At 54.0% G+C, this 25,200-nt stretch overlaps 5 protein-coding genes across 5 annotated transcripts; 2 read left to right on the top strand and 3 right to left on the bottom strand.

Annotated features, from left to right (window-relative positions):
- Positions 1 to 622: 622 nt before the first annotated feature.
- Positions 623 to 2,527, bottom strand: QC762_303760 (uncharacterized protein; the record flags this gene model as incomplete). The annotated part of the gene is made up of 2 exons (XM_062888671.1): positions 1,029 to 2,527; positions 623 to 961 (listed from the first exon to the last, which is right to left on the bottom strand). The coding sequence occupies exons 1-2, from the start codon at positions 1,272 to 1,274 to the stop codon at positions 623 to 625; spliced, it is 585 nt and encodes a 194-aa protein (XP_062744570.1). The 5' UTR covers positions 1,275 to 2,527.
- A 2,074-nt stretch (positions 2,528 to 4,601) lies between these two features.
- On the top strand, positions 4,602 to 10,534 carry QC762_303750 (uncharacterized protein). Its single transcript, XM_062888670.1, is given in 5 exon segments — positions 4,602 to 5,243; positions 6,023 to 6,127; positions 6,142 to 6,994; positions 7,065 to 7,949; positions 8,004 to 10,534. The coding sequence occupies 3 exon segments, from the start codon at positions 6,657 to 6,659 to the stop codon at positions 9,907 to 9,909; spliced, it is 3,129 nt and encodes a 1,042-aa protein (XP_062744569.1). The 5' UTR covers positions 4,602 to 5,243; positions 6,023 to 6,127; positions 6,142 to 6,656; the 3' UTR covers positions 9,910 to 10,534.
- Positions 10,535 to 11,033: 499 nt separating this feature from the next.
- On the top strand, positions 11,034 to 14,049 carry QC762_303740 (uncharacterized protein; the record flags this gene model as incomplete). Its single annotated transcript, XM_062888669.1, is given in 5 exon segments — positions 11,034 to 11,260; positions 11,335 to 11,540; positions 11,555 to 11,823; positions 11,877 to 13,258; positions 13,320 to 14,049. The coding sequence occupies 3 exon segments, from the start codon at positions 11,569 to 11,571 to the stop codon at positions 14,047 to 14,049; spliced, it is 2,367 nt and encodes a 788-aa protein (XP_062744568.1). The 5' UTR covers positions 11,034 to 11,260; positions 11,335 to 11,540; positions 11,555 to 11,568.
- Positions 14,050 to 14,365: 316 nt separating this feature from the next.
- On the bottom strand, positions 14,366 to 16,965 carry QC762_303720 (uncharacterized protein). Its single transcript, XM_062888668.1, has 3 exons — positions 16,097 to 16,965; positions 15,676 to 16,023; positions 14,366 to 15,615 (listed from the first exon to the last, which is right to left on the bottom strand). Exons 1-3 carry the CDS (start codon positions 16,539 to 16,541, stop codon positions 14,648 to 14,650), a joined length of 1,761 nt encoding a protein of 586 aa, XP_062744567.1. The 5' UTR covers positions 16,542 to 16,965; the 3' UTR covers positions 14,366 to 14,647.
- A 1,369-nt stretch (positions 16,966 to 18,334) lies between these two features.
- Positions 18,335 to 20,845, bottom strand: MSB2 (multicopy suppressor of a budding defect; the record flags this gene model as incomplete). The annotated part of the gene is made up of 1 exon (XM_062888667.1): positions 18,335 to 20,845. One exon carries the CDS (start codon positions 20,843 to 20,845, stop codon positions 18,335 to 18,337), a length of 2,511 nt encoding a protein of 836 aa, XP_062744566.1.
- Positions 20,846 to 25,200: the final 4,355 nt, after the last annotated feature.

The raw sequence follows: 25,200 nt of genomic DNA, 5'->3' as shown, positions 1-25,200 counted from the left end.
CCTGAGGCAACCTTTCCAAGCCCGCTTATTGGCGGGTTTGTACCATCGCTGCCCACCTGTAGAAACCACCACCAGTTTCTACGGACCCCACCCCACGGCACTTGGTCCGAGCGGCGGCGACGAGCGCGACCCGCGACTTTTCTCAATTAAAAACCCGGCCCACACACAGCACGCAAAACACGCGACGGGATTCTTCTCAGTCGGTGGTAGGTGGTTGTCCCTCGGCTCTATCGCAATCATTAACCATTTGGTAAAGTGGTATATCTATTGGCTACACACAACACGAAAAAGACTTTCATGCTGCCTGGTATATATTTATAAACAAAGCCCGAATAGTAGCAAAGGACTGTTACAGAATGGAAAACCCAAATAAAAAAGAAAAGAAAAACTCTTCCTAACGCCGAAAACCCCCTTTTGCGGTGTAGTAGTAGTAGTCGCAGGTATCCCTTTCCATCCCATTACCCATAAGTCCTATTCCATCCCACCCATCCGTCCGTCCGCACATAATGTGTAATGCCGACCGATCCAAGCATTCCCACTCTACTAGACCAAAGGAGTACTGTTCTTTCCTCCCCGTCTAATGCTGAGCCATAGCCTTATCTTGCTTGTTGTGCCCACAAAATTATTTATCGAGCTCAGGAGGTAAATGTATATACTCTCGGGGCTTCCTCACAGGCCTTTGTGGTCTTCGGGTCTTGATCTTGTGTAGAAACTCGACGATAATGTCATTTTCTTGCGCCCCTTGACCATTAAAGTGTTTCCTGACCGTCGTCGACAGCTGATCCGTCGTTTGTCTTCGGAGTTCTTTTCGTCTTGCAATCGTCGGCGAGTAGAGACCTAGACTCCCAGGTTGGGTGAGAACCCATTGGTGGTGTTCGCTGGCAAAGGTGGTCGGTGTTCTCAATCGGTAGGCTCGGCGGTAGGCGTGGAGGACTTCGCGATCAAAGGCAGGCCATTGGAGCTGTTGTTGGAAAGAAGAAAGTCAGCAAAATGTCAATAAATTGTGTAAAAGGGGTAGGCAGTCTTACACCAGGAACGTTCAACCCTTGCGCACCCGCACCCGTCGTGGTGGCCGAGCCAGCCGCTGTCGCCATCGCCGGAGCACTCGTGGCGCTGACATTGGTGACTTCTTTCAGGCTGGAACCGGTATTGCTTGCGACACGGCGCATCTTTCCGTTGGACTGGTGTGAATGCCCTCCGTTTTTCTCCTTTGTATTTGGTGTGTCCGTCTTGGAGTCATCCTGACCGCTCCGGGCGGCTTTCGCGGGCGCCATATTGTGGATTGGTGCTGAGCCACCTAAGAAGAAATGTACAGAGTATAGATTTTGATTCCCCGAGGCAAGTTCTCACATCCTAGGAGTCAACCAAGCTCAAACAACGACAGGAAGCTGTACAGTTGCTGGACCGAAGTGGACATGGGGGAGACAAGAGGGGACTTTCTGGGACGGAAAAGATTGCCTGCCAGCCCTGCGTCGCAAGGCAAAAGCGCGGGATCCCTGGAGCTCTGACGACACAGCGCCTTTCGGCCAAGCTCGGGCCCTAATTGGTCAGTCAAGCAGGGGACCTTACCACTTTAACCCAGGTCATTGGAAACCCCCCACCGCTTTGGCTTTGTAGTACTTGTCGTTGCCTGCCGTGATATCCATATCCATAATGTCGGAGTTGCTGCTCTCTCCGGGGAGTGGTGTAAAGTTGTTATTGACCAAAGCGGCTATGGTTGCGGTGTTGGAAATATGTATAATCTTTGAAAGTCTTTCCAGGAAGAGTGAGATTGAGTTGAGAATGGAACAGGTTCGCGGAGTTGCAATTGGCCCAGAGAAGTTTAGACTTTGGATCGCTCGCACGGGAAGATGGCTGACTAGGCCCGCACTCCCGGCTTTCCTATTTTGCCTTGTACTTGTCATCCCATCTTTGTCGAATCTGTCTCGTTCCCCTCGGCGCCTCTCAGGATGAGTGACAACGTCGCACCTCGACAGCGACGGCTTCGGTTGAAGCCGACGGCACTGGCCAGGCAATTATTTGTTCGGCAGGCACCCCAAAAGTCTGTGTGGTGGGCCGTGGGGTTGAAGTCGCAGAATGATGTGAGGGGTTTTGTTCGGATAGCTGCTTGACGTGCATCACGCAGCGCGTTCCTGGTCACGCAACTCGCGAATCTCCGACCTGCTTGGCTTCTCGGCTGTTCAGAGGGATCCACTGGCCGAGGGCATCTATTCTACGTCCATAGGTAGCTTGAGGGTCGACACCTACGTGGCAACATAGTAAAATACCGAATGTCTCGGCAGGCAGCGAGTTGACATGCTGCTGTGCACGTGTATGCCCCCTTCCTCCCAGGAGTTCCACAGCATGAGCAACTCGTGGGCTCGTTACGTCTCAGGTGTCTGAGAGAATCGAGGCATGGCTGTTCTCAAGAGACCTTCCACTACACCAAGAGGGTGTACACACCTCCTCCTTCAGGTACAACATCCTCACCTTTCGGTCGACCTGCATGCAGCTAGGACGACGGTGGCGCTTTCTTGGTGGTTTTTCGCCGCCCAGACAGCATCTGGAGCTTCTTCAGCAAATCACTGACCTCGTAACCGGTCAGGTGCGATGTGGACAATGCTTGTTCTCGCACTTGAATCTCGAGGGCTCGTGTTACAACTTTGAGCGAGGTTGACAACCACCTAGGATCGTCCTGGGTTTGCTGCCCACATCCCGCGTTTCTCAACGGCATTGCTCGAGGGCCACCACGATCCCCACGACTTGTCCGCATTAGCGCACACGACAAAACTCGAGTGGTGGCTGGTGAGATTCAGTTCAGATCGATGAGCCGCTCTACCTATGAAGCTGCGGGGTACTGCCGGGGGCGACTTCACCTCAGACCATCTCGGCTGGGTAGGTATCATGAAAACCATGAGCACTGTTGCGTGTTCCTGATGGAGCTCGGGGATGCCGAAGAATATTCGATGCCAGAAATACCGCAGCAACGTCATTGTCCCAGTGGTGTGGGTTTGGGTGAATCATGACAGTCGCGTGCCCAGAGCCTTGGGCCCTGACATGACCAGCATCGTGTGTCAGCCCAAAAAAAAAAAAAACAAATGGTGGCTTCTTAGGATGTGTCCCACGCCTTTCAAGTTGTTTGGGAACCCTGCTGGGAAAAAAAGTTGGGGGCCACACGAGACTAGTGATGCCCTTGGCTGTCCATGGCTCTTGACACGCTGATTGTGATCGTGTGCACATTCTGATGCCTCAGATTATAAGGCGTCTTTCCATATGCAAGTCCAGTGGGAAGAATAGACTCGGTTTGCGGGAAAATCGAGTTCTACGGCTCTTGGCTCCCCAACCTAACCATGTTGGATTCTGAGTGGCACTGAGTGGGTGTGGTGGTTGGTGAAGCTGAGGTCGCCCTGTGGGCCTTGTGCCAGCTGTTGAACGTACACCGAATCCGGGATTGGGCGTGGTCTGAACCTAGTGGCTGACCGAGTCCTCTCAGAGAGGAATTGTCCTTGAGAATGACCGGAGAGAATGAAGCGGTGATCACAGAATGAAATATGAAATGTCTCGGAATGATTTTTGGTTTGATAATCGATAGAAGGAAAAGCGGGCCAGCTGCCAGCCAATGCCCCCCATAGCGGGAAGACTCCGCCAATCAGACAGATCTACCCCGGGTCCCCATATTTTCCTCAGCAAACGAACCGATCCACGGACCACGGGTGGCAGGGAGTCCAGGGACGACCCTTGTCCCTTGGCTGCCAGAATTCACCCCACGCCGCGCTCCCGCGCTCACTCCAAAGACGTTGATCAAAAAGTCGACGGGTGCCCAGAGCTATCAAAAAGAGAGTTTCAAAGACATGGACCATCATGGACTCGAGACGGTCAGCGAATTCGGCGTTTATCCGCTCTCATTGTGATGGGATGAAGAGGCCCCAGGCCACATCACGCTCCGTTAACGCAAGAAAGCGGGGCTCAGGAGATGAAGGGGGGTGGTGCCAGAAGTCCAGAGCGATGGTCGGCTTTCTCTGAGAGGCGGGTCTCGTTTACCTTACCTCTGACTGTGAGTGACCTCCAAGTGTGAGTGAAGAGCATGACCTCCGCAGCCTGCGAGTAGCCCTGGAGGGTCTTGCTTCACACACCAACCTGGGAGGCTAAATACTTTCGTCTCCTGTTGGCTGGCTACCGCTTGGCTGTTCCCCCACTCACACCCAGCATCCTCGAGGCACCCCAACACTCAAGTGTCTGCGCCGCATCAGGCCAGCCGCGCAAGAATACTGTGTGGAAGCCGTCATCTCCGTGCGACGGCCAGGCGTGAGAACTCGCGGCGCACCCTTTCCAGGTCCTCGGGATCGTAGATTGTCTTTTCAACATTTTCGTTGCAAATTCCGGTCTTTTGCCATGTGGCACACCTCTGGGCGCCTTCAACACCACCGTGGAGTCCCCGTCTTGACGGTTGATTCCCTTCTGCCAGCACTCCAGCTTCACGGTAGGTACTTGGGTAGAAAAAGAGCGGGCTTTTCGGGACCCCGCCAGTTGGAGAGCCCCGCGCCTTGGTGCCGGATACCCTGACATGCTGTGTCCATGGGTGTCCTCAAACACAAGACACATCTGGTAACGAACCTCTTGACGGCCGAATCTGGTTGCGGTTCACCCTCCCCAGTGGCAGCAGCTGGGATCTACCATCATCATTAGCAATCCAGTAGAAAGCAGCAAGACATTTTACCCAGAGCTGGATGAGCATCCCGAAGTGCCTAGCGGCATGTGGCAGCCAGGAGTGGCATCAACCGGTACATGGTGAGATGGGCGTGAACTGAGGTGCAGATGCATGGGCATGGATCCTAGGAAAGTCCTCAGGGACCCCATTTCGGCCACGGCAGCACACGGCCTCTCTGGGCAGCCATCCCTTTCTTATAAAACCCCAATGGATGGGCCATCACCTCGAGACCCCCACACTGCCGCCGCTTCTGATTCTTCTTCTCCCGCTCTTCCCCAGAAACACCACGTCCTGACCCACGGGAGGCCAAGGTTGGACAGACAGCCTCAGCAGTCCGGGGAAAGACGCAGACGTCAGGTCCCGTGCAACTATTCCATCCATCGCACCGCATCGACGACAGCAACCCTCAACAAGACCCCTCGACAGACCCCTCTTCGTCGCGGTCCTTCCCACCAAACCCCGTGCGGATTACCACTCTGCTTATTCTTTAGCCTTGTCTGTCTGAGTCCCTTGTCCCGCTACACTTTGCCTCTCTGAGTGCGCTACCCGCGGCCAGGTATGTATCCTCGTTTTTCTTCTTCTCCAGTGTTTATCCGCAACCCTTCAGCCCCCCTTCGACCCCATCAGCCCAAGCACTCCCGAGACTCCAAAGCTGGTTTCTTCGAGTACCACAAAACATTGCGGATGGCAATATGGGCATGGATGCTCGGGACGAGATTGAAGCGGGCCAGCCAGCAGCCATCCACGACAGCTGGACTGTGCGCAACCATATATCGCCCGTGCAGGGAGCCGAATATGCCTGGACAATGCGCTGCCGAGATGGACCATGTGTGAAGACGAAGGTGCTGAAGATACACCATCCTCTCTCCTCTGTCTCCTCACCACCCTCGCTCCGCGGCTGGTAGGAAGGGACCGCTTTTCCAGTCCAGGCTGGTTAGCTACCTACCTGACCTCGGTGGCATGGCTGGGCAAAGGGTCGGACAACCAGCTCCTCTCCTCCTTCGCAGGCAACCCAAGATTTTTTTTTTATCCCTCGTCCCTCCCCGGTCCCCCTGGCTGTTCCAGCAAAGATGCTCCACCCGAGCGCTTGGTCCACCAGCTTGCTTGCAGATGCTCTGATGCTGCTCGGGCCACACCCCCCTCTACATACAGTAACCCCTACCCCCATACCACGTCGTACCCCGGCTGCCCCCGCTCGCTCTTCGGTTGTCCAGGCCCTTTTCCTAATGTGTGCCCCGTGCTGAGTGGTCCGCTGGCTGGGTGCTGGCGGGCGATGTTCCGTTCATTTTCCCGCATCGGTTCCCAAAAGCTCTTGTCGCTGATCTTATGCTACAGACCAGGAAACCGCATTATTTTACTGAAGAGGCCTTCTCCGACGCGCAGCGGCATCTGGCGGGCTTGCTCTTGTTTTTTGCCTCCTTTGTTTGAAAATAATTTCACTTTTTTTTTTTTTTTTTTTTTTTTTTTTTGGTTCTGACGGGAGGCGCCGGTCACTTTACTTTTGCCCGCCGTGTTGAGCTTTGCCTGCCATGATATCGTGAGCCTCGTCCCTATTGGTTTCTTGGTGAGGTCGAGAGCGAGTCCCCCAACTCCACGAACACCTCTCTTTCCCCTCTCTGGCGCGTCTTTGAGCGACATATACAGCAGTCCATACCACCACAAAAACCCACACCCTATCGATTCACAGCACGTCTGCCTATACCTCGTGCCACCTCCATCGAGCGTATATCTACTCCACAGAGCGGCCCTTCACCTACATACGCACGCACTGTATTGTAAGTCCCGCGGACCATCCCGATTCATCACCCATCGTCACACTTTGCCAGCCGGGCATTTCGGAGATTCACTCGGGACCTTCCCCAGTATTCCTACCCCGGATCTGTGTGACTGAACAAGAGCTACTCATTCAACCGTGCAGCCCAATCAGTGCCGGTGTCTTCCGATTGGAAAATCACCTCTGCGAGAGAACATGGCTTCTGTTCTCGCATCCCAGCCAAGTGAAATCAAACCTCCAGCACCACCGGCGCGAACTATGCAGTCCATGCCCCCTCAGCAGGAGCTCACGCCTCCTGAAAACATAAAACAGGAGCACGAAGACCATGAGAGAGGCCGCACACGTAGCCGATCTGACGACAAAGATGTGGATGGTCTCGATCTAGATGATGCCGAGGATGGCGGGGATGGTGCTCACTCGTCCAACTCGGAAGGCCCCGCGCGGAAACGTAGGCGAAGCCGGAAGGGCCAGGAGAAGAAGTTTGAGTGTCCTGAGAAGGGTTGCGGGAAGAGCTACTCGAGGGCAGAGCATCTGTATGTGCTTTTAAATCTTGAGTGTCAATATGAGTTTGTCTCTGTACTAACCTCCTTGTCTGTTGAAAAGCTACCGCCATCAGCTCAACCATAACCCGAAGCAAGTGTACAAGTGCGGCATCGGTGACTGCCAGAGGACCTTCGTCCGGCTCGATCTTTGCAATCGTCACAAGGACCGACACACGGCAAAGGGGTCTGCTCTCAACCGGAAAGACTCGCTGATGAGTCAAGCCTCACCCATCACAGATAACCGATCTCCATTTATGACGGCGGGCTCTGCCTCTCCTGAAGTCAACAGGCCAGGCACGGCATACAACAAGGGCCGGGCTTTGACCATGCAATTTCAGTCTCCAAAGAACGGCATGCCGTACAGTCCAATGGGCAACACGCCACCGGCTGGCTATCCAAACGGAGGATCCAATGGTCCCGTCGACTACATGCACCACGACCATAACAACTACGGGCATATGTCTCAACGACAGCCACTTCATTCTCCAGGCGGTCCTCAACGGCCTTCCATTCAGACCAGCGTTGGTCCTTACGGCGTTTTATCACCTGTTTCGAACCAGCCAGGATACCACAGCCAGCCATCGGGAACTCCCCAGTCGGCGGGCGGGATGTCCTATGTTCCACCACAAAACTTCCCTCCATTCAGTCTGCCGCCATCCGAGTTTCCTACTTCGTCAGCCGGGGGTGTTGATCGTGAAGAACAGCAGCAGGCGTATGCGCCACCGACCTCGACCGAATACAATGATCAGCATCAGCAGCCAGGAGGTGAAATGATGTTGCTTGATCAAATGGCCATGCCTCAAACAATGCCCGTGTTTGGCAGCGACAGCATGTTGAACAAGTCGCCTTATGTCGGCATGCCGGAGGATTTCATGGCGTACCTGTTCAACACCGCACACACGGATGGTTCTCCAATGGCTGTGCCGATTCAAGGGGGAGGGTACAAGTAAGTTTTATCACTCGCCTTCAAGGTCCATTTTGTGCTGACTTGTCTTCACAGCTATGGGGAGTTCTCCAGCCAGTTTAGTGTGCCTTACTACGGCAATGATCCAAGCCAGATGGGCTACTTCCCACCTTCAACAGCACCACAGCAGATCATGTCCGTCACTAACCTTTTGGATCAAAACCTCCCCGAGTCGGTCATTTCAGACGAGAAGAGCGCCGAGATCTTCGAGTTTATCAAGGAAAGATTCCACGAAAATGGCCAGGCGCCAGTCGAGCGGCAACGCGAAGGCATCCTCGAAGGCGATCGCAACGACGACTCACACATGCTCAGCCGCAAGATGATGCAGGCGTACATCGGCTCGTACTGGGTTCACTTTAGCGATCAGGTTCCCATTTTGCATAAGCCGACCTTCTCCCCAGAAAAGACGCCGAATCTGCTGTTGATTGCCATGATGACGATCGGTGCCGCCTGTCTTGACAAGACTCACGGTCAGAAGGTGACCAAAGCTGGTGCCCAGCTCTCCAACTTTTTGGCGTGGCATCTCAGGTGGGAAATGTTCCAGGATCCCAACTGCCGGCCGCCGGCGAAGCTGTGGGTTTTCCAGACGCTCCTCCTGCTCGAACTATACGAAAAGATGTACTCGACCCGCGAGCTTCACGAGAGGGCACATATTCACCATGCCACTACCATCACTCTCATGCGTCGCGGGCGAGCCCTCATCGGCAAGTCCGCTTTGGATTCGCCACCGAATCCCAGAGATGACAAGACCAACGGCTCCAGACACTCGTCGACATCGGGTATGGCGCACACTCCGAGCGAGTGGTGGAACCACTGGATCGCTGGCGAGTCGACGCGGCGCGCAGCCTTTGCCGCCTTTGTTATCGACTCTATTCACGCCACCATGTTTGGACATTCCACCGTCATGGTGGCCCACGAGATGCGCCTGCCGTTGCCTTGTGACGATAAGTTGTGGAAGGCCACAAGCGGTGCCGAGGTGGGCAGGATCGAGTCACAGCTCTTGGCTGTGGGCAACAAGCCGGTCGCCTTCTTGGAAGGTCTCAAGCGGACACTGAGCGGCCACGAGGTGCAGACGAACTCGTTTGGCCGCACCATTCTAATGGCCGGCTTGCTCAGTGTCAGTTGGCACATGAACCAGAGAGATCTTCAAGTCAACTCTCTCGGCGGCCCGGTCGGACAAGCTCTCGGCGGGCGGGACAAGTGGCGGGCTACCTTGACGAGGGCTTTCGACTCGTGGAAGGGCGACTTTGACAAGACGTTGTTCAAGCGCGGCGAGGCGTCGGCCGACCCCTATTTTCACACACCCGACCACAGCGAAGCCAATGTCGTGTTTGAGAGCCGGATCGTCCTCCACCACCTGGCCCACATGGCCATGCACGTGGACATCGTCGACTGCCAGATGCACGCGCGAGCAAAGAGATTGCTCGGTCGAGCGATTGGGCAGCAGGATGTCTCCAGCGCTTCGAAGCGGATGAGAGAGTGGGCCCCGACGGCAAAGGCGCGCGACGCGACGTACTACGCCCTCAAGTTCCTGAACTCGGTGCTCCAGCCTGATCGAGTGGCGACTCCCAGCTCCAACGGATACGGCCGGTACGACGAGATTTACTCGGCCCGCGACGACGTCCTGCTCAACAGGCCCTGGGTTCTCTACTTTGCCGCTCTGGTGGTGTGGTGCTATGGGTTTGCTCTCGAGGGACCCAGCCCGGAAACGCCTGTGCCGACCACTCAGCAGGACAAGGTCCGTCAGATGCGGGAGTACCTGGCCAAGTATGGCAACCCGGCGTCGCCAGAGGAGCTCAAGACTATGAAGGGGATCAGCCACAACACGTCTATGCTGATGATTTTGAAGGACACCTTTGAGGTGACGAGGTGGCAGCTGCTCCACGAGGGTGCTACTCTGCTGAGCAATTGTATTAATCTGAACATGGGGCAGATGCATTAGCTGGTGTGGTAATTTACACACATACGGGAAGGTTAACTGCTTTTGTTGGGGTTGTATAGGGGTTTCTCGCAGAGGCCTATCATCTTGCTTGCTAGGTGTTTGCCAGAGACGGAGGGAGTGTGGGGTGGCTGTTTATGATCTTTGAGACGGGTTTATACTGTTATTGCGAAAACACATGGAGGGACACTTGGAAGGGAATGAGGGGGGCCTATTATTATGAAAATTAGGCATAGCATACTAAAACGGAAAGTCCCAACGGAAAGGGGCTTGATGAGGGTGGTGAGGAGGGAGGCATACGGGGAGGAAAGCATATACCTACGTGGTCAGGTCAAGCGAGAACATGGAGGGAGGGGGGGGGGCATATTACTACTTCAAACAACATTCACACGCACATCGAGTTTTTTCTTCTTGTTGAGCTCCTTTTTAAAACACTATACCCCTTATTTTTTATGTTGATATTTTTTTTTTTTTTTTTGGTTTCTTTTTTGCTCATGACCTGTTTTATTGGGCGATTACACATAGCATTTGACATGAGAGGAAGAAGAAGAAAAACAAATTGATGATACATTTTGCCATGCTGCTGCTTCTTATTGTGGTCAAGGGCGATGAGGAGGTGTAGGTAAGGTATTAGATGCACACTCCCTCCCCCTTGCTGTCCCTTCGTTGCTGAAACCCCTGGTACCGATCCAAATAGGACCAGTACCTACATACACCACCTTCAACCCCCACGTCCTATACTCGACAAAGTCACCGACAGACACCGACATGTCTTGGATCTTGGCAGTGGGGGTTATACACTACTCGGACTTGCATGATATTCTGGGGGGATTGTCATGCAAAAGTCAACCGCATATCCCATCACCGTGTGTGTAGAAGCTAGGTCCAACCCGACGAAACTGACGCCATACCTATGTCCCCCACAGTTCAGACGGCAGCTCCCAAGCTCCTTCAACCAAAAAAAGTGCGGGGTTGCTGTTGCTTCTTTAGCTAGGTCAGGGTAGGGGCTCCTCCCCGGGCTCCTCCCCGGGCTCCTGTCCCAACAGCTGGTAGGTACTGGTCACAAGGCAGCTTGCTCCTGCCGCTCCTTTTATGTTTTGGGAAGGAACGAGAGGGAAAAAGTGGCAAGGAACCCCGCGTAGGTGCCCGTAGCTCTTGAGGATTACAAACCATTTTTTTTTTGTAGCCTGCTTGAGGAGCTGGGTCCAAGTCACCACCATCTGAGGGGCAAACCTAGATAACAAATTCCAAGTCGCAACAACTCAACAACTTTGCAGTGCAGTAATCAAATGCAAAGCAGAATCTGACACAGATTCCAATAATCGACAACTGCGTACAAAACAAAACATCAAGTGTACGTTTTTGATCAGGTTGAGCGAGTTCCATCACGTTAGACGCTTGCTTTGCTGACTGATGCCCGTGGGTTAGGTAACCTTCGCTCGGTCCCGGTGGTTAGGGAGCTCTTATCACCGACATTACACCACATCCACTCCGGGGCGGCGGCAAACGGATAATCGTCACCACCCACTGAACACACAAGCCCATCCATCGCCCAACCACTTTCCCCAAAATCAACCATTTTTTTCCAATCATCAAACTTTGGTTGGAGTGTGTGTGTGTGTGTGTGTGTGTGTGTGTGTGTGTGCGTGTGTGTGTCGGTTCATGACATCAACATCCTCAACCGCAAGTCACCTCCCGACTTGCCGCCCCACCACCTCCTCCTCCTCTTCATCTAGCACGACAACAACCGACAACGAGATGGTGGGCATTTTGAGCCTCCCGCCCGAGATATTCCACGGGATACTCTCCCTTCTTGACCCGAAGGACTTGGGGAACTTGCCACGGGTTTGTAAAGGGTTTAGGGATTTTGTCGAGGGGAATAACCCGCTTTGTAGGGATGTTTATTGCAGGATTTTGGTAAGTGAATTAGTGTTGGGGAAAAGGGGAATGATTGCTGATATGAGTGATAGGACAAACCAGCCTCGGCGACGGGCATTGATTTCGTTCAGGAAGTGAGGGATCTGCTTCATCTGGAGCAGGTTGTTTCTGCGGGGTGGCTTATTCCTGATGATGGGGACTTTACGAAGACCAATGAGTTGGCTATGCGGGAGCTGCCGTTTGTTCATCGGACTATAACCAGACTGCTGAGTCATATCCCTTCTCTTGAGCAAGGGCTTGAGGAGGGTCCGTCGAGGTTGGTGAATGCGGAGACGTACCATCGATCGGCGACTTGTGAGTATCTGGCCCGGGTGCTGGAGGAGGCGCCAAGGTCGGCGTTTGATGAGAATTGGAATGGGGTTCTTCAAGGGTTTTTTTACCAGTCGACGATTTTTAAGAGGATTCCGAAGCACCCTCAGCGACCTTTTCCTGTCATCAGCCCGAAGACGGTGAGGAGGTCGTTGGGGGAGGTGGTGGACGAGGAGGAGAGGGAGAGGAGGCGGATGAGTGCGCATTTGCATTGTTTGTTGGGGATTCAGGACTTGCTGAGGGATGTCACGAGCGGGAGCTCGCTGAAGAAGTGGAGTTTGCCTGAGAGGGCTTATGCGACTGCTTGTGCGAAGGTGTATGATATTCGGGAGTATAAGAGGGAGGAGACGGGTTGGGGACCGTTTTATACGCCCGAGGGGGAGGAGGGGAAGGGGTTGAGGGTTGATTGGGAGAAGGCGGAGGCGATTATGATTGTGTTGGGGACGAATTTGCGGGCGAAGGGGTTGGCGTTTTTTGATGCGGTGGAGCATGTCTGGGGGAAGAGGTTTGGGGGTGTGTGGGAGGGGAGTTATATCCCTTGGGTGCCGGAGAATGCGCTTGCCAGTTTGGAGGATAAGAAGGTGGAGGGGGAGGAGGAGGAGGAGGAGGAGGAAGAGCAGGAGGAGAGGGAGAGGAGGTTGAAGTTGGAGGAGATTGCAAAGAGGGATCCGTATGGGGTCAAGGGGACTTGGTTGAGGGTTGTCTGCTTCCTCGATTATACAGATTTTTTCCATTTCAACTTTCACAACCACGAGGGGGAGGGTCAGGCGGCCGAAGCGCCGAGGGAGCCGCTGAATACTGGTGAGGCGGTGAGGCTTATTCTTATGAAGGTTCATGCCACCAAGATTGAGCCTGCGGATCCTGAGGCGGGAGATCATGAGGACTGGCCGGTTGTTCATTTTGAGGGACAGTCTAGGGCGCTGGACTGGTCTTGGGATGGGAATGCGGATTCGGAGTTGAGGGGGACGGTGAGGATGACGAGGGAGGGGGAGGTGAGGTGGACGACGTATTCAATTTATGACGGGGAGGAGCGGTGGAAGAGCGAGGGGTTCCAGCTTGGTGGGAGGAGGTCTGCCAGGGGTGTTGTTGGGAATTGGTTTGATAAGTAGGTTTTTTCTGGTTTGGGTGCTTTGAGAAACAGCATTGTTGACTTTGGACGTTCACAGGGACTACAGCGAACACGGCCCCTGCGGCCCGACGGCTTTCTGGAAGGTGGCTGACCACGAGTATGACTCCAACTCGGACGAGACCGGGGAGATGCTGAACAATCTGTTGCCACTTCGTACGCCTTTCTTCTCTCCCATGGAGCTTGCTCTTGTCCTGACGGTTGTAGTCGACAATGACGACGACGACGACGACTCGGACGATCCGGATGCTGAGGAGAATGAGGATAGCGATGAGCATGTGTCTGAGTCGGATGAAGTTGATGAGGAGGAGGAGGAGGAGGAGGAGGGGGAAGACGAGGATGAGGATTTGGATCATGAGCTTGAGGAGGAGCTTGAGACGGAGGCGATGGGGGTGTTTGGTGGGGGTAATGCCACTGGCTCGGGTTCACCTCCGGGGCAGGGGTTGCGCGGTGGCGGTGGTGAGAATGATGGGGGGAATGATGATAGGGAAAACCGAGACAGGGACGGCCACAGCGATGTGGCTGGCAGAGAGCACGCGGGCATTGAACCGCCTTCTGATGCCGAGTCGAATGTCGAATCTGAAGATGAAGGATGGCCTTATGAGGACGGGTATGATCCGTATGAGGAGGAGGAGGCATATATGCAGGAGATGGCTCAGCTGCCGCGGTATGAGCTCAATGCGGATTACAGGCGGTTCAATGATATGATGGTGGCGAGGTTTCAGATCGGGATGCCGGAGCCTGAGGATGATGAGTATTTGGAGCCGTGAGGACAGTGATGGGACATAACAGAATGGAATGGTTACTTTTGGCGATGGATTTATTTGCTTTTATCTTTTTTTCAGGGGGAAGGGATATGTATGCATGACTTTTATGTTGCTGATTTTCATTGCGTTGCCTTCAGGCGTTTGGGGAGGGGGTAGTGGCATGGGAGAAGTACATGGATTGGGGCGAGGGTGTTGATTTGGAGGGGATGTGATAGTTTTAGGGGTAGAGATAGTAATGGATTTGGTGTGCTGTATGTTTTGAGATTGTGTCTACGTGAAGATGGGACAGGTGTGGATTGGTAAGGTGGTTGAGATGATGTGTGAGAAAGGTGAAGGTGGTAGATTATAATATCCTATGCAACCCTTGCTATTTTCCATCCATGAGCATCCAAACAGAAGAAAGTGTCCATCCAAATCGCCCTGCCAAATGGTTGCCCTTTGGTGCATGCCCTTTGAACTGTGCTATAAAATGCTTCCGAACCCAATTCCCATCCAAGCCATACCCAGAATCCCATCATTAAAAAGATGGAATTTTGCAACCAAATCTTCCAAACGAACCTCCCCTCCCCTCTCCCCCCCCCCATAAAAAAACAAAAGAAAATCAAAGCATATACCTAAACCCCCTCTCCTCTTCCCCTCCTCCCCTTTCCTGGTCACCTCCTCCCCCCCTATCCATCAGCATAACCCCCTCCTCTCCACCCCTCTCCCCCTGCTCCCTCTCCCACTTTTGGTTCTCCCTCCGCATGTACACCCTCAACCCCACCGCCAAAACCACCACCATCCCCATCGCCGCTGCACAAACCCCCATCCCAAAGGTGTAATACGGCCCGTCGCGGTCGGGATACAACCTCGTAGCTGCCAACGGGCCAAGCTGTCCAACTATTTGCATGAGCGCGAACCCCACGCTCTTTGCTTTGGGGTCGCCGTGTTGGTTGTTGACGTTCCATGCTATCGTCAGGACGACGACGTTGAAGAAGCCCACTGCTGCTGGGAAGACTGCACAATACCGAACCCAGCTGCCGGGGGGGAGGGAGAGGGATTGGGAGAGGGATAGGAGGAGGTACCCGGCACAGGAGAAAAAAGCGTGGAAGACGAGGAAGGGGCCGCGGGTGCGGTAGAGGTCTGATAGGTATGCTGTTATCAGGACTGCGAGGAATGATAAGAGGTAGGGAGGTGCGGAGAGGGCTTGGGAGGAGAGGGGGGTGTGGCCCATTGAGGTTAGGATCGTTGGCAAAAAGGCTGGGAGGGAGGAGTAGGCTAGGTTTGTGAGGAGGATTATCAGGGAGGTTGTCCATGCTATCGGGTCGCGCAGGGCGGTTAGGCTGGAGGAGGTGGAAGGGGGTGATGGGGGAGGGAGGCGGAAACGGGCGATTTTCTTCTGGCGGGTGGTGAGGAAGGGGGCGGTGGAGGGGGTGGAGGGGAGGAGGGAGTAGGCGAGCGGGGCGATGAGGATGCAGGGGAGGCCTTCGAGGAGGAATAGTAGGCGCCAGGGGGCGAGGGGGATGAGGGAGGAGAGGGAGGTGATCGCGAAGGCGAGGGTGGAGGAGAAGGAGGTTGCTAGGGGGGCGGCTCGGTTGAGTTAGTGTCGCAGACCAACTTGGGGTGAAGATGGGGGGTTTAGTGGCTTACCAGAGATGAAAACCGCCGTTCTCAAAGCCAGCTCCTCCCTCTTGAAGAAAAAACTCAAATAAAACGGCACCCCGGTGAAGCCCGCCTCCCCGATCCCGAGCAAGAACCTCAAGACGATGAGCACAGGGTAGCTCGTCGCTATCCCCTGCAGGCAAGCCACCACTCCCCACGAGGCTACCAACACCGAGACGTAGATATGCGCCGGTATTAGTCTCCAAAGAATAGCCATCCACTCAAACAGGAGATACGCCAGATAAAACGACGAGAGGGCATGGGAATAAAACTGCGGGTTTGGCGGGTTAGACTGGAGGTCGCTGTCCATGTTGGCTATTCTTGCGTTGCCGATGTCTGACCTCTTGTCAGTTATCATGTGTGTTGTGGACACCAAAAAAAAAAAAAAAAAAAAAAAAGGGAAACATACTCGACCGATCAAGAAACGCAAGCATGTACAACACCGCCATGAGAACCACCACCTTCTTGTCAAATTTTCTTACTACAGCCCTCTCCTCCTCGGCAGTGAAGCTGAGTTCCTTTCTTGGGTTGGGTTTCCTCTTCACTGTCATGGGTGATTGCTCCTCACCGTCGTCAACATCCTGTCTTCGACTCCGGTTGTATTTCCCCCTACCCCTTTCGAAGGGGTCATCGTCGTCATACTCCTCCTCCCCCCCGCCCTTCTCAAGCGAGTCTGATGATGAAGACTCCCAAGAGGCGGTGCTCGTGCTGGGAGGTGTGATGATCATTTTTCTCTTGTTTTCACCACCGGTTGTGGCTGACGTTGAAGAATTGGAAGAGGTGATGGCCCCATTGTTGTTGGTTGGTTGTTCTTTGTTGCCGCTGTCGAAGGTGTAGTTGCTGAACATGGTCATTCATTTACCTATCCCGCCCAGGTATGGTGAGAGCTGTCAGGGAATCGCGCCGGTGGAGCCTCGCTGGGGGGTGTAAGTGGTCGTCTGCTGTCGCGCTCTCTCAATCCTCACCAGCACGTCTATAGCAGCTCTTTGCAAAAGGTCGAGGATTGAGTGACGATGAACTGATCGATGAGAACGAGGTAACAAGACGTAATTCAGGCTTCCCCATGGGATCAAAAGGTGATCGTCCCTGCGGCGCACGCATCCTGTCCGCATCGGGACCAGCAGCTCAACCCAGCCAATTAAACTGCTTATCCACCCCTCATTTTACACACCACTGTTCTGGATCATTGCTCCTCCTTTTCAGCCTGCTTGCCTGCTCTCTGCCTCAGCATCTCAGTTTCATCTCAAGCTGGCTGCTTGTAGCACCTCAATTCTCCAGCTTCCAGACTCAAACATGAACGTTGAGATGACAACAGGCATTAGCTCCCCGTAGTACGAACCGTTGCCCAGTCACCGTTTCCATCTGAACCCTCCCTTTTACCACTCATCTCATCTCATGTCAACAGTCACATTATCAATTGAAGCAAGCCCAGCAGTTATTCAACCTCAAAATTCTCATCCAGATTTCTAACAACAACACCCCCCTTGTCTGCCTATATACATACATAAGCTCAGTTGTTCAAGTCTCCAAAAGACAACAACGTCTCCACCAACCTATCGGGCGAACCTGCGTTCCCCTTTTGACTGGCTGTAGATAGCATCCTCGTCTCTCAACTCAAGCAGAATAAAAATGTCGTGTCAAAACCCTCCCGTCACCCAATCCGCCACCACCGCTTTTCCAACCCCCCCTCCCATCTGCATCCCGTCTCCTCCCATCAAAAAGGTATTAATACTAATCAAAACCGCCCCCCCACCAAAACAGATCCAACCACAAAAGGCGGGTCAGACTGCCCTTTCCTACTTTTGCAGGAAAACAGTGGCGAGGCGAAAAAAAGTTCTCAAAATATCACACAAGCTTCCAAAACCATCTTCTCCTCTTCCCCAAATCCAGTCTTTATACACAACGAGACAAACAAACCCAAAAAAAAGTTAAATACGACCCCGGTAAGATAGATAGCGAGGGGGTTCCAATTTTTGTTTTTCGCCCGCCAAATCCCGTCCCATATTCTCCACAAAAGAAGAGCGTGTATAAAACAAGAAGGTAGTAAATAAGTTTGTGTAAGGTAAATAACAAAAAAAGTTGTGACAGGTTTAATAAAAAAAAATTGGTTGGTTGGTTTGTAACGTTTCGGTTGTTGATTGAGGTTTGGTTGGGGTTGACGAACAAGGACGAGAATCTTTTCGCGCGTGAGGTATGAATGCCCATCTGTTCCGTCTGTTCTATACAAGAGTTGGTATCCGGTTCGAAGCCTTTCCGTGATAAAAGATGTTGATAGACAAAAAAAGACTCGATTAAACAACAACAACAACAACAACAACACGCGCTAAAAACCGCCCGGGGGGTATCGAAGCTGATAGAAAAATTGACAAAGAAAAAAAAAAGATCCGGGATTCTCGCTCTTCAGCTCAACACTCAAACGTCAAAAGATAAGATTCGTCGTCATCGTCGTAGTCGCTTGAGGGAGGGAAGGTGGGTGGATTCGTCTGTTGCTTAGGAACAATAATAATAACAGTAATTTGTATCGGCATCGGAAAAGCAACAACAACAACAACACACACACCCAGTGGCGGTGCGGTGCGGTGATAGGCTCTTAACATGGCGGTCAGGTCAGGTCGTGAGAAAAAAAAAAGGTTGTTCGTTCTCTCTCTCAGTTCCACCCAAGCGAGTTCTCAGCCGCGACAGGAGCAGAGATGAAACGTCCCGAGTTGCCCGCGCCGCTCCGCCCGCTACCGTGGCTATCCCGACCACCCGGCTGCCCCGTCGACCCGGACCCCGAGCCTCCCGCAACCACAGCACCATACCCGGTAAAGTCCCTGCTCAAGAGAGCCCCACCCATGAGCGCAGGGCTGCCGCCGCGGGGCGTCTCCCGCATGTCGGATGGGTTGCTGATGGAGCTGGCGCGGCGGTGAAGCTGCTTCTTGCGCTTGTACCGACGGGCAATGACAAACATGACAACACCGTACGCGGCCGCCACAGCGACGGCACCGCCGGCAATAGCGGCGGTGGTTCCGCGCTGGGATCCCGTCGGGTTGTTGGTGTCGCCGCCCGTGCCGAACGGGTCGCCGCCGCTGCCGCCGCCGCCTGGGACGCCACCGCCAGGGACTCCACCGATCCCCTCACCCTCGTAGACGGAGCCGTACTCGATGGGGATGGCTGGGTTGATCTGCATGGTGAGGTTGTAGACGAGGATGTCGGGGTTTCTGTACAGCGGAGCGTTGGGGGACTTGATGTCGGCAGACAAGGCATCGATCATGGACCTCGGGTACGTGACAATGGCGCAGGCGGTGATGTAGCCCAGCGAGCTCTGGGTGTCCAAAGGCACCAGTCTCTTAACCTGGACCTTTGACATGTCAAACTGTCCAGCCTCGGCCAGCGCTTTGGGGAGATACTTGAAGATCTGCGCCGCAGCCTTGTTCTCGCTGACCAGGAAGGGGTAGTTGTATCCCTCACGGAAGCCAATCTGGATCAAGTCGGTGTCTTGCGGCACCACATCGTTCCCATTTTCGGGCTGAATAGCCTTGGGGAAGGTGGTGGGGATGCCGCTAGCAGTTGTGGGAATGGCGCCTGATGCAGTCGTCGAGGGGGTCGGGGCTACAATAATGGTAGTGGGAAGCCATGGTGCCGACTGGGTGGTGCTTCCAATGACGCCGATGCTGGTAACACGCTCGCTAGTCGACGGAACCGTGGTAGGGCCGGGTGTTGCAGGTTCGCTAGCAGGCTCGCTGGTAATGGGGATCGAGGTGATGTTGCTGGCGCCCGGGGTGGAGACGATTCCAGTTGGCACAGAGGTGGTATCAATCACAGTTGTTGGCTCGGTGACAGGCTCCGAAGAGCCACCTGTTGGCTCCGTGATCGAGCTTGTGGTGTTGCCGAATCCCGGGGTGCTGATAGAGCCCGGGTCGTCAGTTGGGATAGTCGTGGGCGCAGTAGTGGTATCTGACGGCGGTGGATCAGTGATGGGCGGTTCCGTAGTCGTGCTGTTGTCTGTCACGGGGTCCGGGGTGATAACTGGACCATCGGTGGTGGTGACAGAGGAAGGTCCATCCGTCACCGGATCCGTGACGGAAGTAGTAGGATCATCTGTTACTGGGTCGGTAGGGCCGGGATCGAGACCAGTCGTCGTGGTGGGGGGTTCCGGCAAAGTGCTGTTGGTAGTGATGATCGGTAGGTCGACATCGGTGCTGATCGGAGGCTCAGGTAAGGTGCTGGTCGTGATTGGTGGCTCCGGCAAGGTGCTGTTGGTGGTGATAATCGGAAGCTCGGGGTCGGTGCTGGTAGTAACGGGTGGCTCGGGCTCGGTGGTAGTGATTGGAGGCTCTGGTTCGGTGCTGCTGGTGGTCACTGGAGGCTCGGGCTCGGTGCTGCTGGTGACCGGGGGCTCAGGTTCAGTGCTGGTGGTGACCGGGGGCTCGGGTTCAGTGCTGGTGGTGACTGGAGGCTCGGGTTCAGTGCTGCTGGTTGTCACCGGGCGTTCGGGCTCAGAGCTGGTTGTGACCGGAGGCTCCGGTTCGTCAGTAGACGACGCGGTGGGCTCGGGATCGACGCTGCTGCTGCTGCTGCTGAAGGGAGCGGTCGGCCCGACGCTGGGAGTAGGAGTAGGCGTAGGGGTCTCCTCGGGCTCCTCGCTGGCGGTTTCCGTCTCTTCGGGGTCAGTCTGCGAGCTTGTCGCGGACGCAGTCGGAGTCACTGTAGGTTCCTCCTCAGTCGGCGTAGAGGTGGTGGTCTCCTCATCCACCGGAGTTGACGACGCAACCGTGGCCGAATCCGTCGCAGACTCAGTCACAGATTCCGACGAAGACTCTGACGCGCTAACAGAGGTGGACGTGCTGCTGGTGACAATACCACTGGGCACAATGACGATAGGCTCCTCCTCCTCCTCCTCCTCCTCTTCATCATCGAGGGGATCTGGGGTCGTGGTCGATGTCGGTGTGATGGTGACAGTGGCGACAGGAACCGAAGTAATCACAACTGTTGTCCTCACGCTCTCCGTCAGAGCGGTTGACCCGCTCAACTCGGGGTCAAGCGTGCTAGATGATGTCGAATTCCCAAACTGCCTCTTCACATGTCGCGGGAAGTAGATCCTGGGTTTTGTCGCGACTTCGGCAGCTGCCGACGAGGCCGCCACCAAGGCCGCCACCAAAACCGATGCTGTCCTCATTCTCCCTCTGTTTTCCAATGCGTGTGTTTCGCGTCTTCGAAGCTGGTTAGATTGAATTGAATAGAATGAGCCTTGAGGCCGACGCCAAAAGTGTGCAAGTGTGAGTTGGTGTATGTGGTTGTGTGTCTGCCAATTCCCAAACAATGCATTGTCAGCGCCACCCCGGGCCGGTCCCGTACTCGTGTTTTGTGAGGCAACACTCACTTTGTCAGGTTGGAATAATGAATGTACTTGACAACAAAGTATCAACGAGTGTGTGTATATGTCTGTGTGTATGTGTGTGTTCTGAACGTGATGACATTTGGTTAGCAAACCTGGTTTCCCGCTCCCTGATGACTTCAGTTGCATAAACAGATCCCCACGATCGACCCTGCAGACGGTAGAGATTGCTGTTGTCTTTTTTTCCGTGCTCGTGGTCGCAGCACTGGTCGGCCGGCTTCTTGTACGCCCCAAAACCCCTTATGCAGCCCTCACTCGCTCACTCACTCACTCACTCACAATTTGCTGCGACTCGGTCGTCGAGTGCGATAAAAAGAGTGTCTTGACGAGATATCGTCCAATTGGGTGGTTCTTTGAATTTTTGCTGGTTTTTCTTGGTGCTTCACCTTCGTGGTCTCGAGTAATCGCGTCCACGGGTCATGTCAGAAGGGGCATCTGGAGGGTCGCCGGTGGGATAGGTCTTCTTCGGTGGACAAGTCGACGAGTCGCCCGGAGTTGTCTGGTGGCAACGACGTCGTCTTGGACTTGTTGGTGAAGAGAATCGCCGGGTTGGAGATGTCGACTGGCAGGAAGGGGGGGAGAGAAGGAGAAGGGAAGGGGTAAGAAGAAGGAACGAACGAACGAACGAAAGGCGCAGGATAGCCCAAAAGGAAGCGGAAGAAACAACAAGGGCACAAGGGGCTGGGAAAGGGAAGGGGGGGGAAAGCAGACCTCTGGGGCGGAGTGCTGGAGTGCTGTGCTGCAAGCAAGGGTGCAGGTGAGGGTAGCAGTGGGAATATTACACGAACCAGGGCTCCCAGCTTGGCTTGGGGGGCCGTTAGGCTAGAGGGTATCTGTGGACCCCAATGTCTATGCAAAGTGACTTTGAGATTAAACGCCTGAAACGGAGGGGCCTCTCTCGGCGACACCACGAGTTCAAAAAATTAAAAACCAGACCGTGCCCCAGGGGAGGAGGAGGAGGAGGAGCGAACGGTGGACACTTTGCTTTAATCTCTCACTCTCACACCCAGCCCATCTTCTGCTACAACTTAACAGACTACCTTCCTAGATATCGTGGTATCTTGAGAAAATAGTGCGGGGTTCTGCGAGACGGGAACGCTGGAGACGCGCGTTGAACCTGCGCTGCCCGCCCGCCCGGTGGTGGATGGAATGGAGCCACCACAGACAGCCATGGAATATCATTGGGAATGGGCTGCAAGAAGGGTGGAAAAGGCTTCGGGTGCCTGGGGAGAAAAGAGGAGAAGCTGTCCAAGATTAACGGACTCCGCCGTTTACTAAAGGGGCAAGCGGCCAGTTATTGGCCCACGGTCGCACGGTGGTGCATGGTCCGGACCTAAAATTGGGGAGACAGTTTCAGGTACCGGATACTTCCCTTCTCCACGTGCTGAGCAGCCTCCAGCAGCACATCTACAAGTAGCCTTGACCTGGCAGCTCTAGCTTCAATTAAGGACTGGGCCCACTACAGCACAAGCGGGCTCTCCTTATTGGACCATCATTCAATACTGTTTCAAAGCTTGCATTTGCGCGCTGTTGTTGTGTGGGTGGGTGGGCAATTCATCATCCAAAAGCCCGTCTGTTTCTCCGTTCCAATTCTTTAACAACCTTCCAGGTCTTTGTCGATGATCATCTCTCCTCTTCAACACGTGGTGACTTTGATCTGATCTGGTCTGGTCTGATCTGATTTGATCCGATCTGCTCTGATTCTCGACCCGTCACAAAGGCCATCCGCCGCCGCCTGTCAACTGTCACAGCCGTTGAAGGAAGCGTCGATCCATCAATCAAATTCAGGCGGACTTGTTGGTGTCACGGCCGGGCACTATAAGTGCTAGCAATCAACACGAGGTATCAGGTGGCAGCAGTCATCAGTCGTATTTTATGGTCCGTTCACAAACTCGGTCGAGTTTGTGCAAAAGAGAACCACCGCTCACGTACATCATGATCTGCCTGGTGTATCACCGACGGCATCTTTTCCACTGCTGAAAAACTCTCTCTCATCGGCGAGTTTTCCGTGTTCCCCTCCCGGCAGAAGAACGGCAGAGTGCCAATACAGCGACGATCTTTTTGCCTTGCCTCCTTGGAGAGGTCCTACTATACCTACTTCGATGGACTCGATGTATATCACACCTGCAACTTGAGAACCTTGATCTCGATACTGTAGCCGAATTGATGAATGCCTCCAGCTGATTAACCGCCACTATATTAACATGCACCCACCCATCCAGCAAAAAGTTTGCCTCCCCATATGTGCTATCACATCCCGCATTGCCCTACATAAACTCCCCTCCTCCACCCATCCCTCTCTCGCACATATATTGAAACGGGAGACGGGCTAGAACCCGCCCTTTCGGGACGGCAGAATATGATTGATGGCGCGTCCCAGCAGTGAGCTCGTCTTCATTCCTCGGGCGTGAGCTCGCCGCGTTCCGCCTCCGCGCCTTCTAGAAGCTGACTGCCAACTTGTGGCCGCCCGCTGTGCCATGACAAGACAGTAGGGTTAAAAAATGGTGAGAATTTGGATGAGTTGATCAACCACGGCACAGAACGATAGTAGGGCAATCCATCGTTCCCACATGGTTTGGATATCGATAGTTTCCATCGCGCTCCTCAAGCCTGGCCATTTCCGGAAGGAAGCTCTCTTCAACGAACGATGATGTCTTACCCTCAAACAGCTCCACGTTTCCCTTCCATACCAGATCGCGTGGCTGTGAATTGTCGGAATGAAAAAGTACGCAATACCTATCCTGTCGAGAAGAAGGGATGGTGGTGGTGGTGGGGTAGGTATTGCATCAGCAGAGCAAAGCAGGTACAGTAGATCAGCAGTGGCCCAGGATTTTTGATGTCGTGATTTCTCGTGATGTTGTTGATCAGAGAGAGAGAGAGAGAGAGCAACGAAGCCACAAGAGTTTACAGTTATAAAAAGCAGTTCTTGGATGCAGGGTCTCTCTCTTCCCCCGCGTGATGGTCATGTTCCATGCTTGCACTGCCTGCCTTGGAGATGCGGGGGTAACACCTTCAGGTACGATACACTAACCGCAGCATCCATCACTTCAGAATGAAATAGATGAGATCGTATCTGATGTATGTGTGTGAATTGCGTGCGTAAACTTACTCGTATTGTCAGAGGAAGATAGACAAGCAAATCAAACATTTCCCCCCTCTCTGATACGAACAAGCTGAGCAAACTGCGCAACTTGAAAACCTTTTTTGATGGGCTGAAAATTGAACCTACCTACCTTACCATGCCCGCCTCGGTCTCGGGGGGAGGGAGAGAGATCTCCGTGATACCTTACACCGTTCGCTCCAGCCCATACCCGGTTCCGATCTGTCCCGTTCTTGTTGCTGAGTTTACTCGTGCGCCATGTGTGCCTGATCCTTCCGAGGCGCCTTTGCACAGGTTCACCATAAACGGACCATACTGGGTGAAAGAATGGCACCATAACGGACCGGATCGTGTACTTTGCACCGTTCCACGCCTCAGGTCTCCTCAGCTCTCAGGCTCTTTCCTGTTGAAGGATACCCAACAACGCGGAAAAGAGACAAGTCAACGTTCTGTGCCGCAAGTTGAACATCCTCGCCGCACGCCGCGCCAAAAGTCGGCTGTGAGCCTCTTCCGCCACAGCACGGGGGGCAGGTGAAGAGGTGAGGAACGAACCAACAACCGCTTGCTTTACCGTGGGTCTGTTAAGCGGCCATGTCAAATCAGGTCGGTGGTTCGGTCTCGGTCTCGTGGCTCCCTTGTCTTGTCTTGCCAATCGCGATTTCTGCGGCTACAAATCCTGTTGGTTGTTAACTGGACTGTTGGCCCAATTTTCCTCTTGTCAAGTCGTGATTGGATAACCTACCGTCCTTGCAGAAAAGTTATGAAGAAAAAAAAACCCCGGTGAGAGAGCCAAAGGCTGGTGAGCTGCCGGGACGAAACTAAAGAACGCGCAGCTTCCAATCTTGGATATTTACAGTCTTCGCCATCTGGCTGAATGGCAGCCAACACCACCACCAACACGTCTCTCCATTGGGTAATCACTTGTCAATCACCGTTGGCCAAGCCTAATCTCTAAGCGCGCAACGCAGCTCAAACCTTGGATCTGGGAATTGGCGCGAGCACCTAACTAGGGAGGTAAGCAGCCCTACAACACAAC

Source organism: Podospora pseudocomata, chromosome 3, assembly GCF_035222375.1.
Source record: "Podospora pseudocomata strain CBS 415.72m chromosome 3, whole genome shotgun sequence".
NCBI lineage: Eukaryota > Fungi > Ascomycota > Sordariomycetes > Sordariales > Podosporaceae > Podospora > Podospora pseudocomata.
The sequence above is the reverse complement of the archived record's forward strand: the minus strand, read 5'-3'. Positions and strand labels throughout refer to the sequence as shown.

Bases quoted from the DNA above. Each gene is read 5' to 3' on its own strand.
- QC762_303720 (XM_062888668.1), bottom strand. From the start codon at position 16,541: ATGACCATGTTCAGCAACTACACCTTCGACAGCGGCAACAAAGAACAA. The intron at 16,024-16,096 runs GTATGTTTCCCT...ACAAGAGGTCAG, and splicing joins TGCGTTTCTTGATCGGTCGA to ACATCGGCAACGCAAGAATA. The intron at 15,616-15,675 runs GTAAGCCACTAA...AACTCAACCGAG, and splicing joins AACGGCGGTTTTCATCTCTG to CCGCCCCCCTAGCAACCTCC.
- QC762_303750 (XM_062888670.1), top strand. From the start codon at position 6,657: ATGGCTTCTGTTCTCGCATCCCAGCCAAGTGAAATCAAACCTCCAGCA. The intron at 6,995-7,064 runs GTATGTGCTTTT...TCTGTTGAAAAG, and splicing joins TACTCGAGGGCAGAGCATCT to CTACCGCCATCAGCTCAACC. The intron at 7,950-8,003 runs GTAAGTTTTATC...TTGTCTTCACAG, and splicing joins ATTCAAGGGGGAGGGTACAA to CTATGGGGAGTTCTCCAGCC.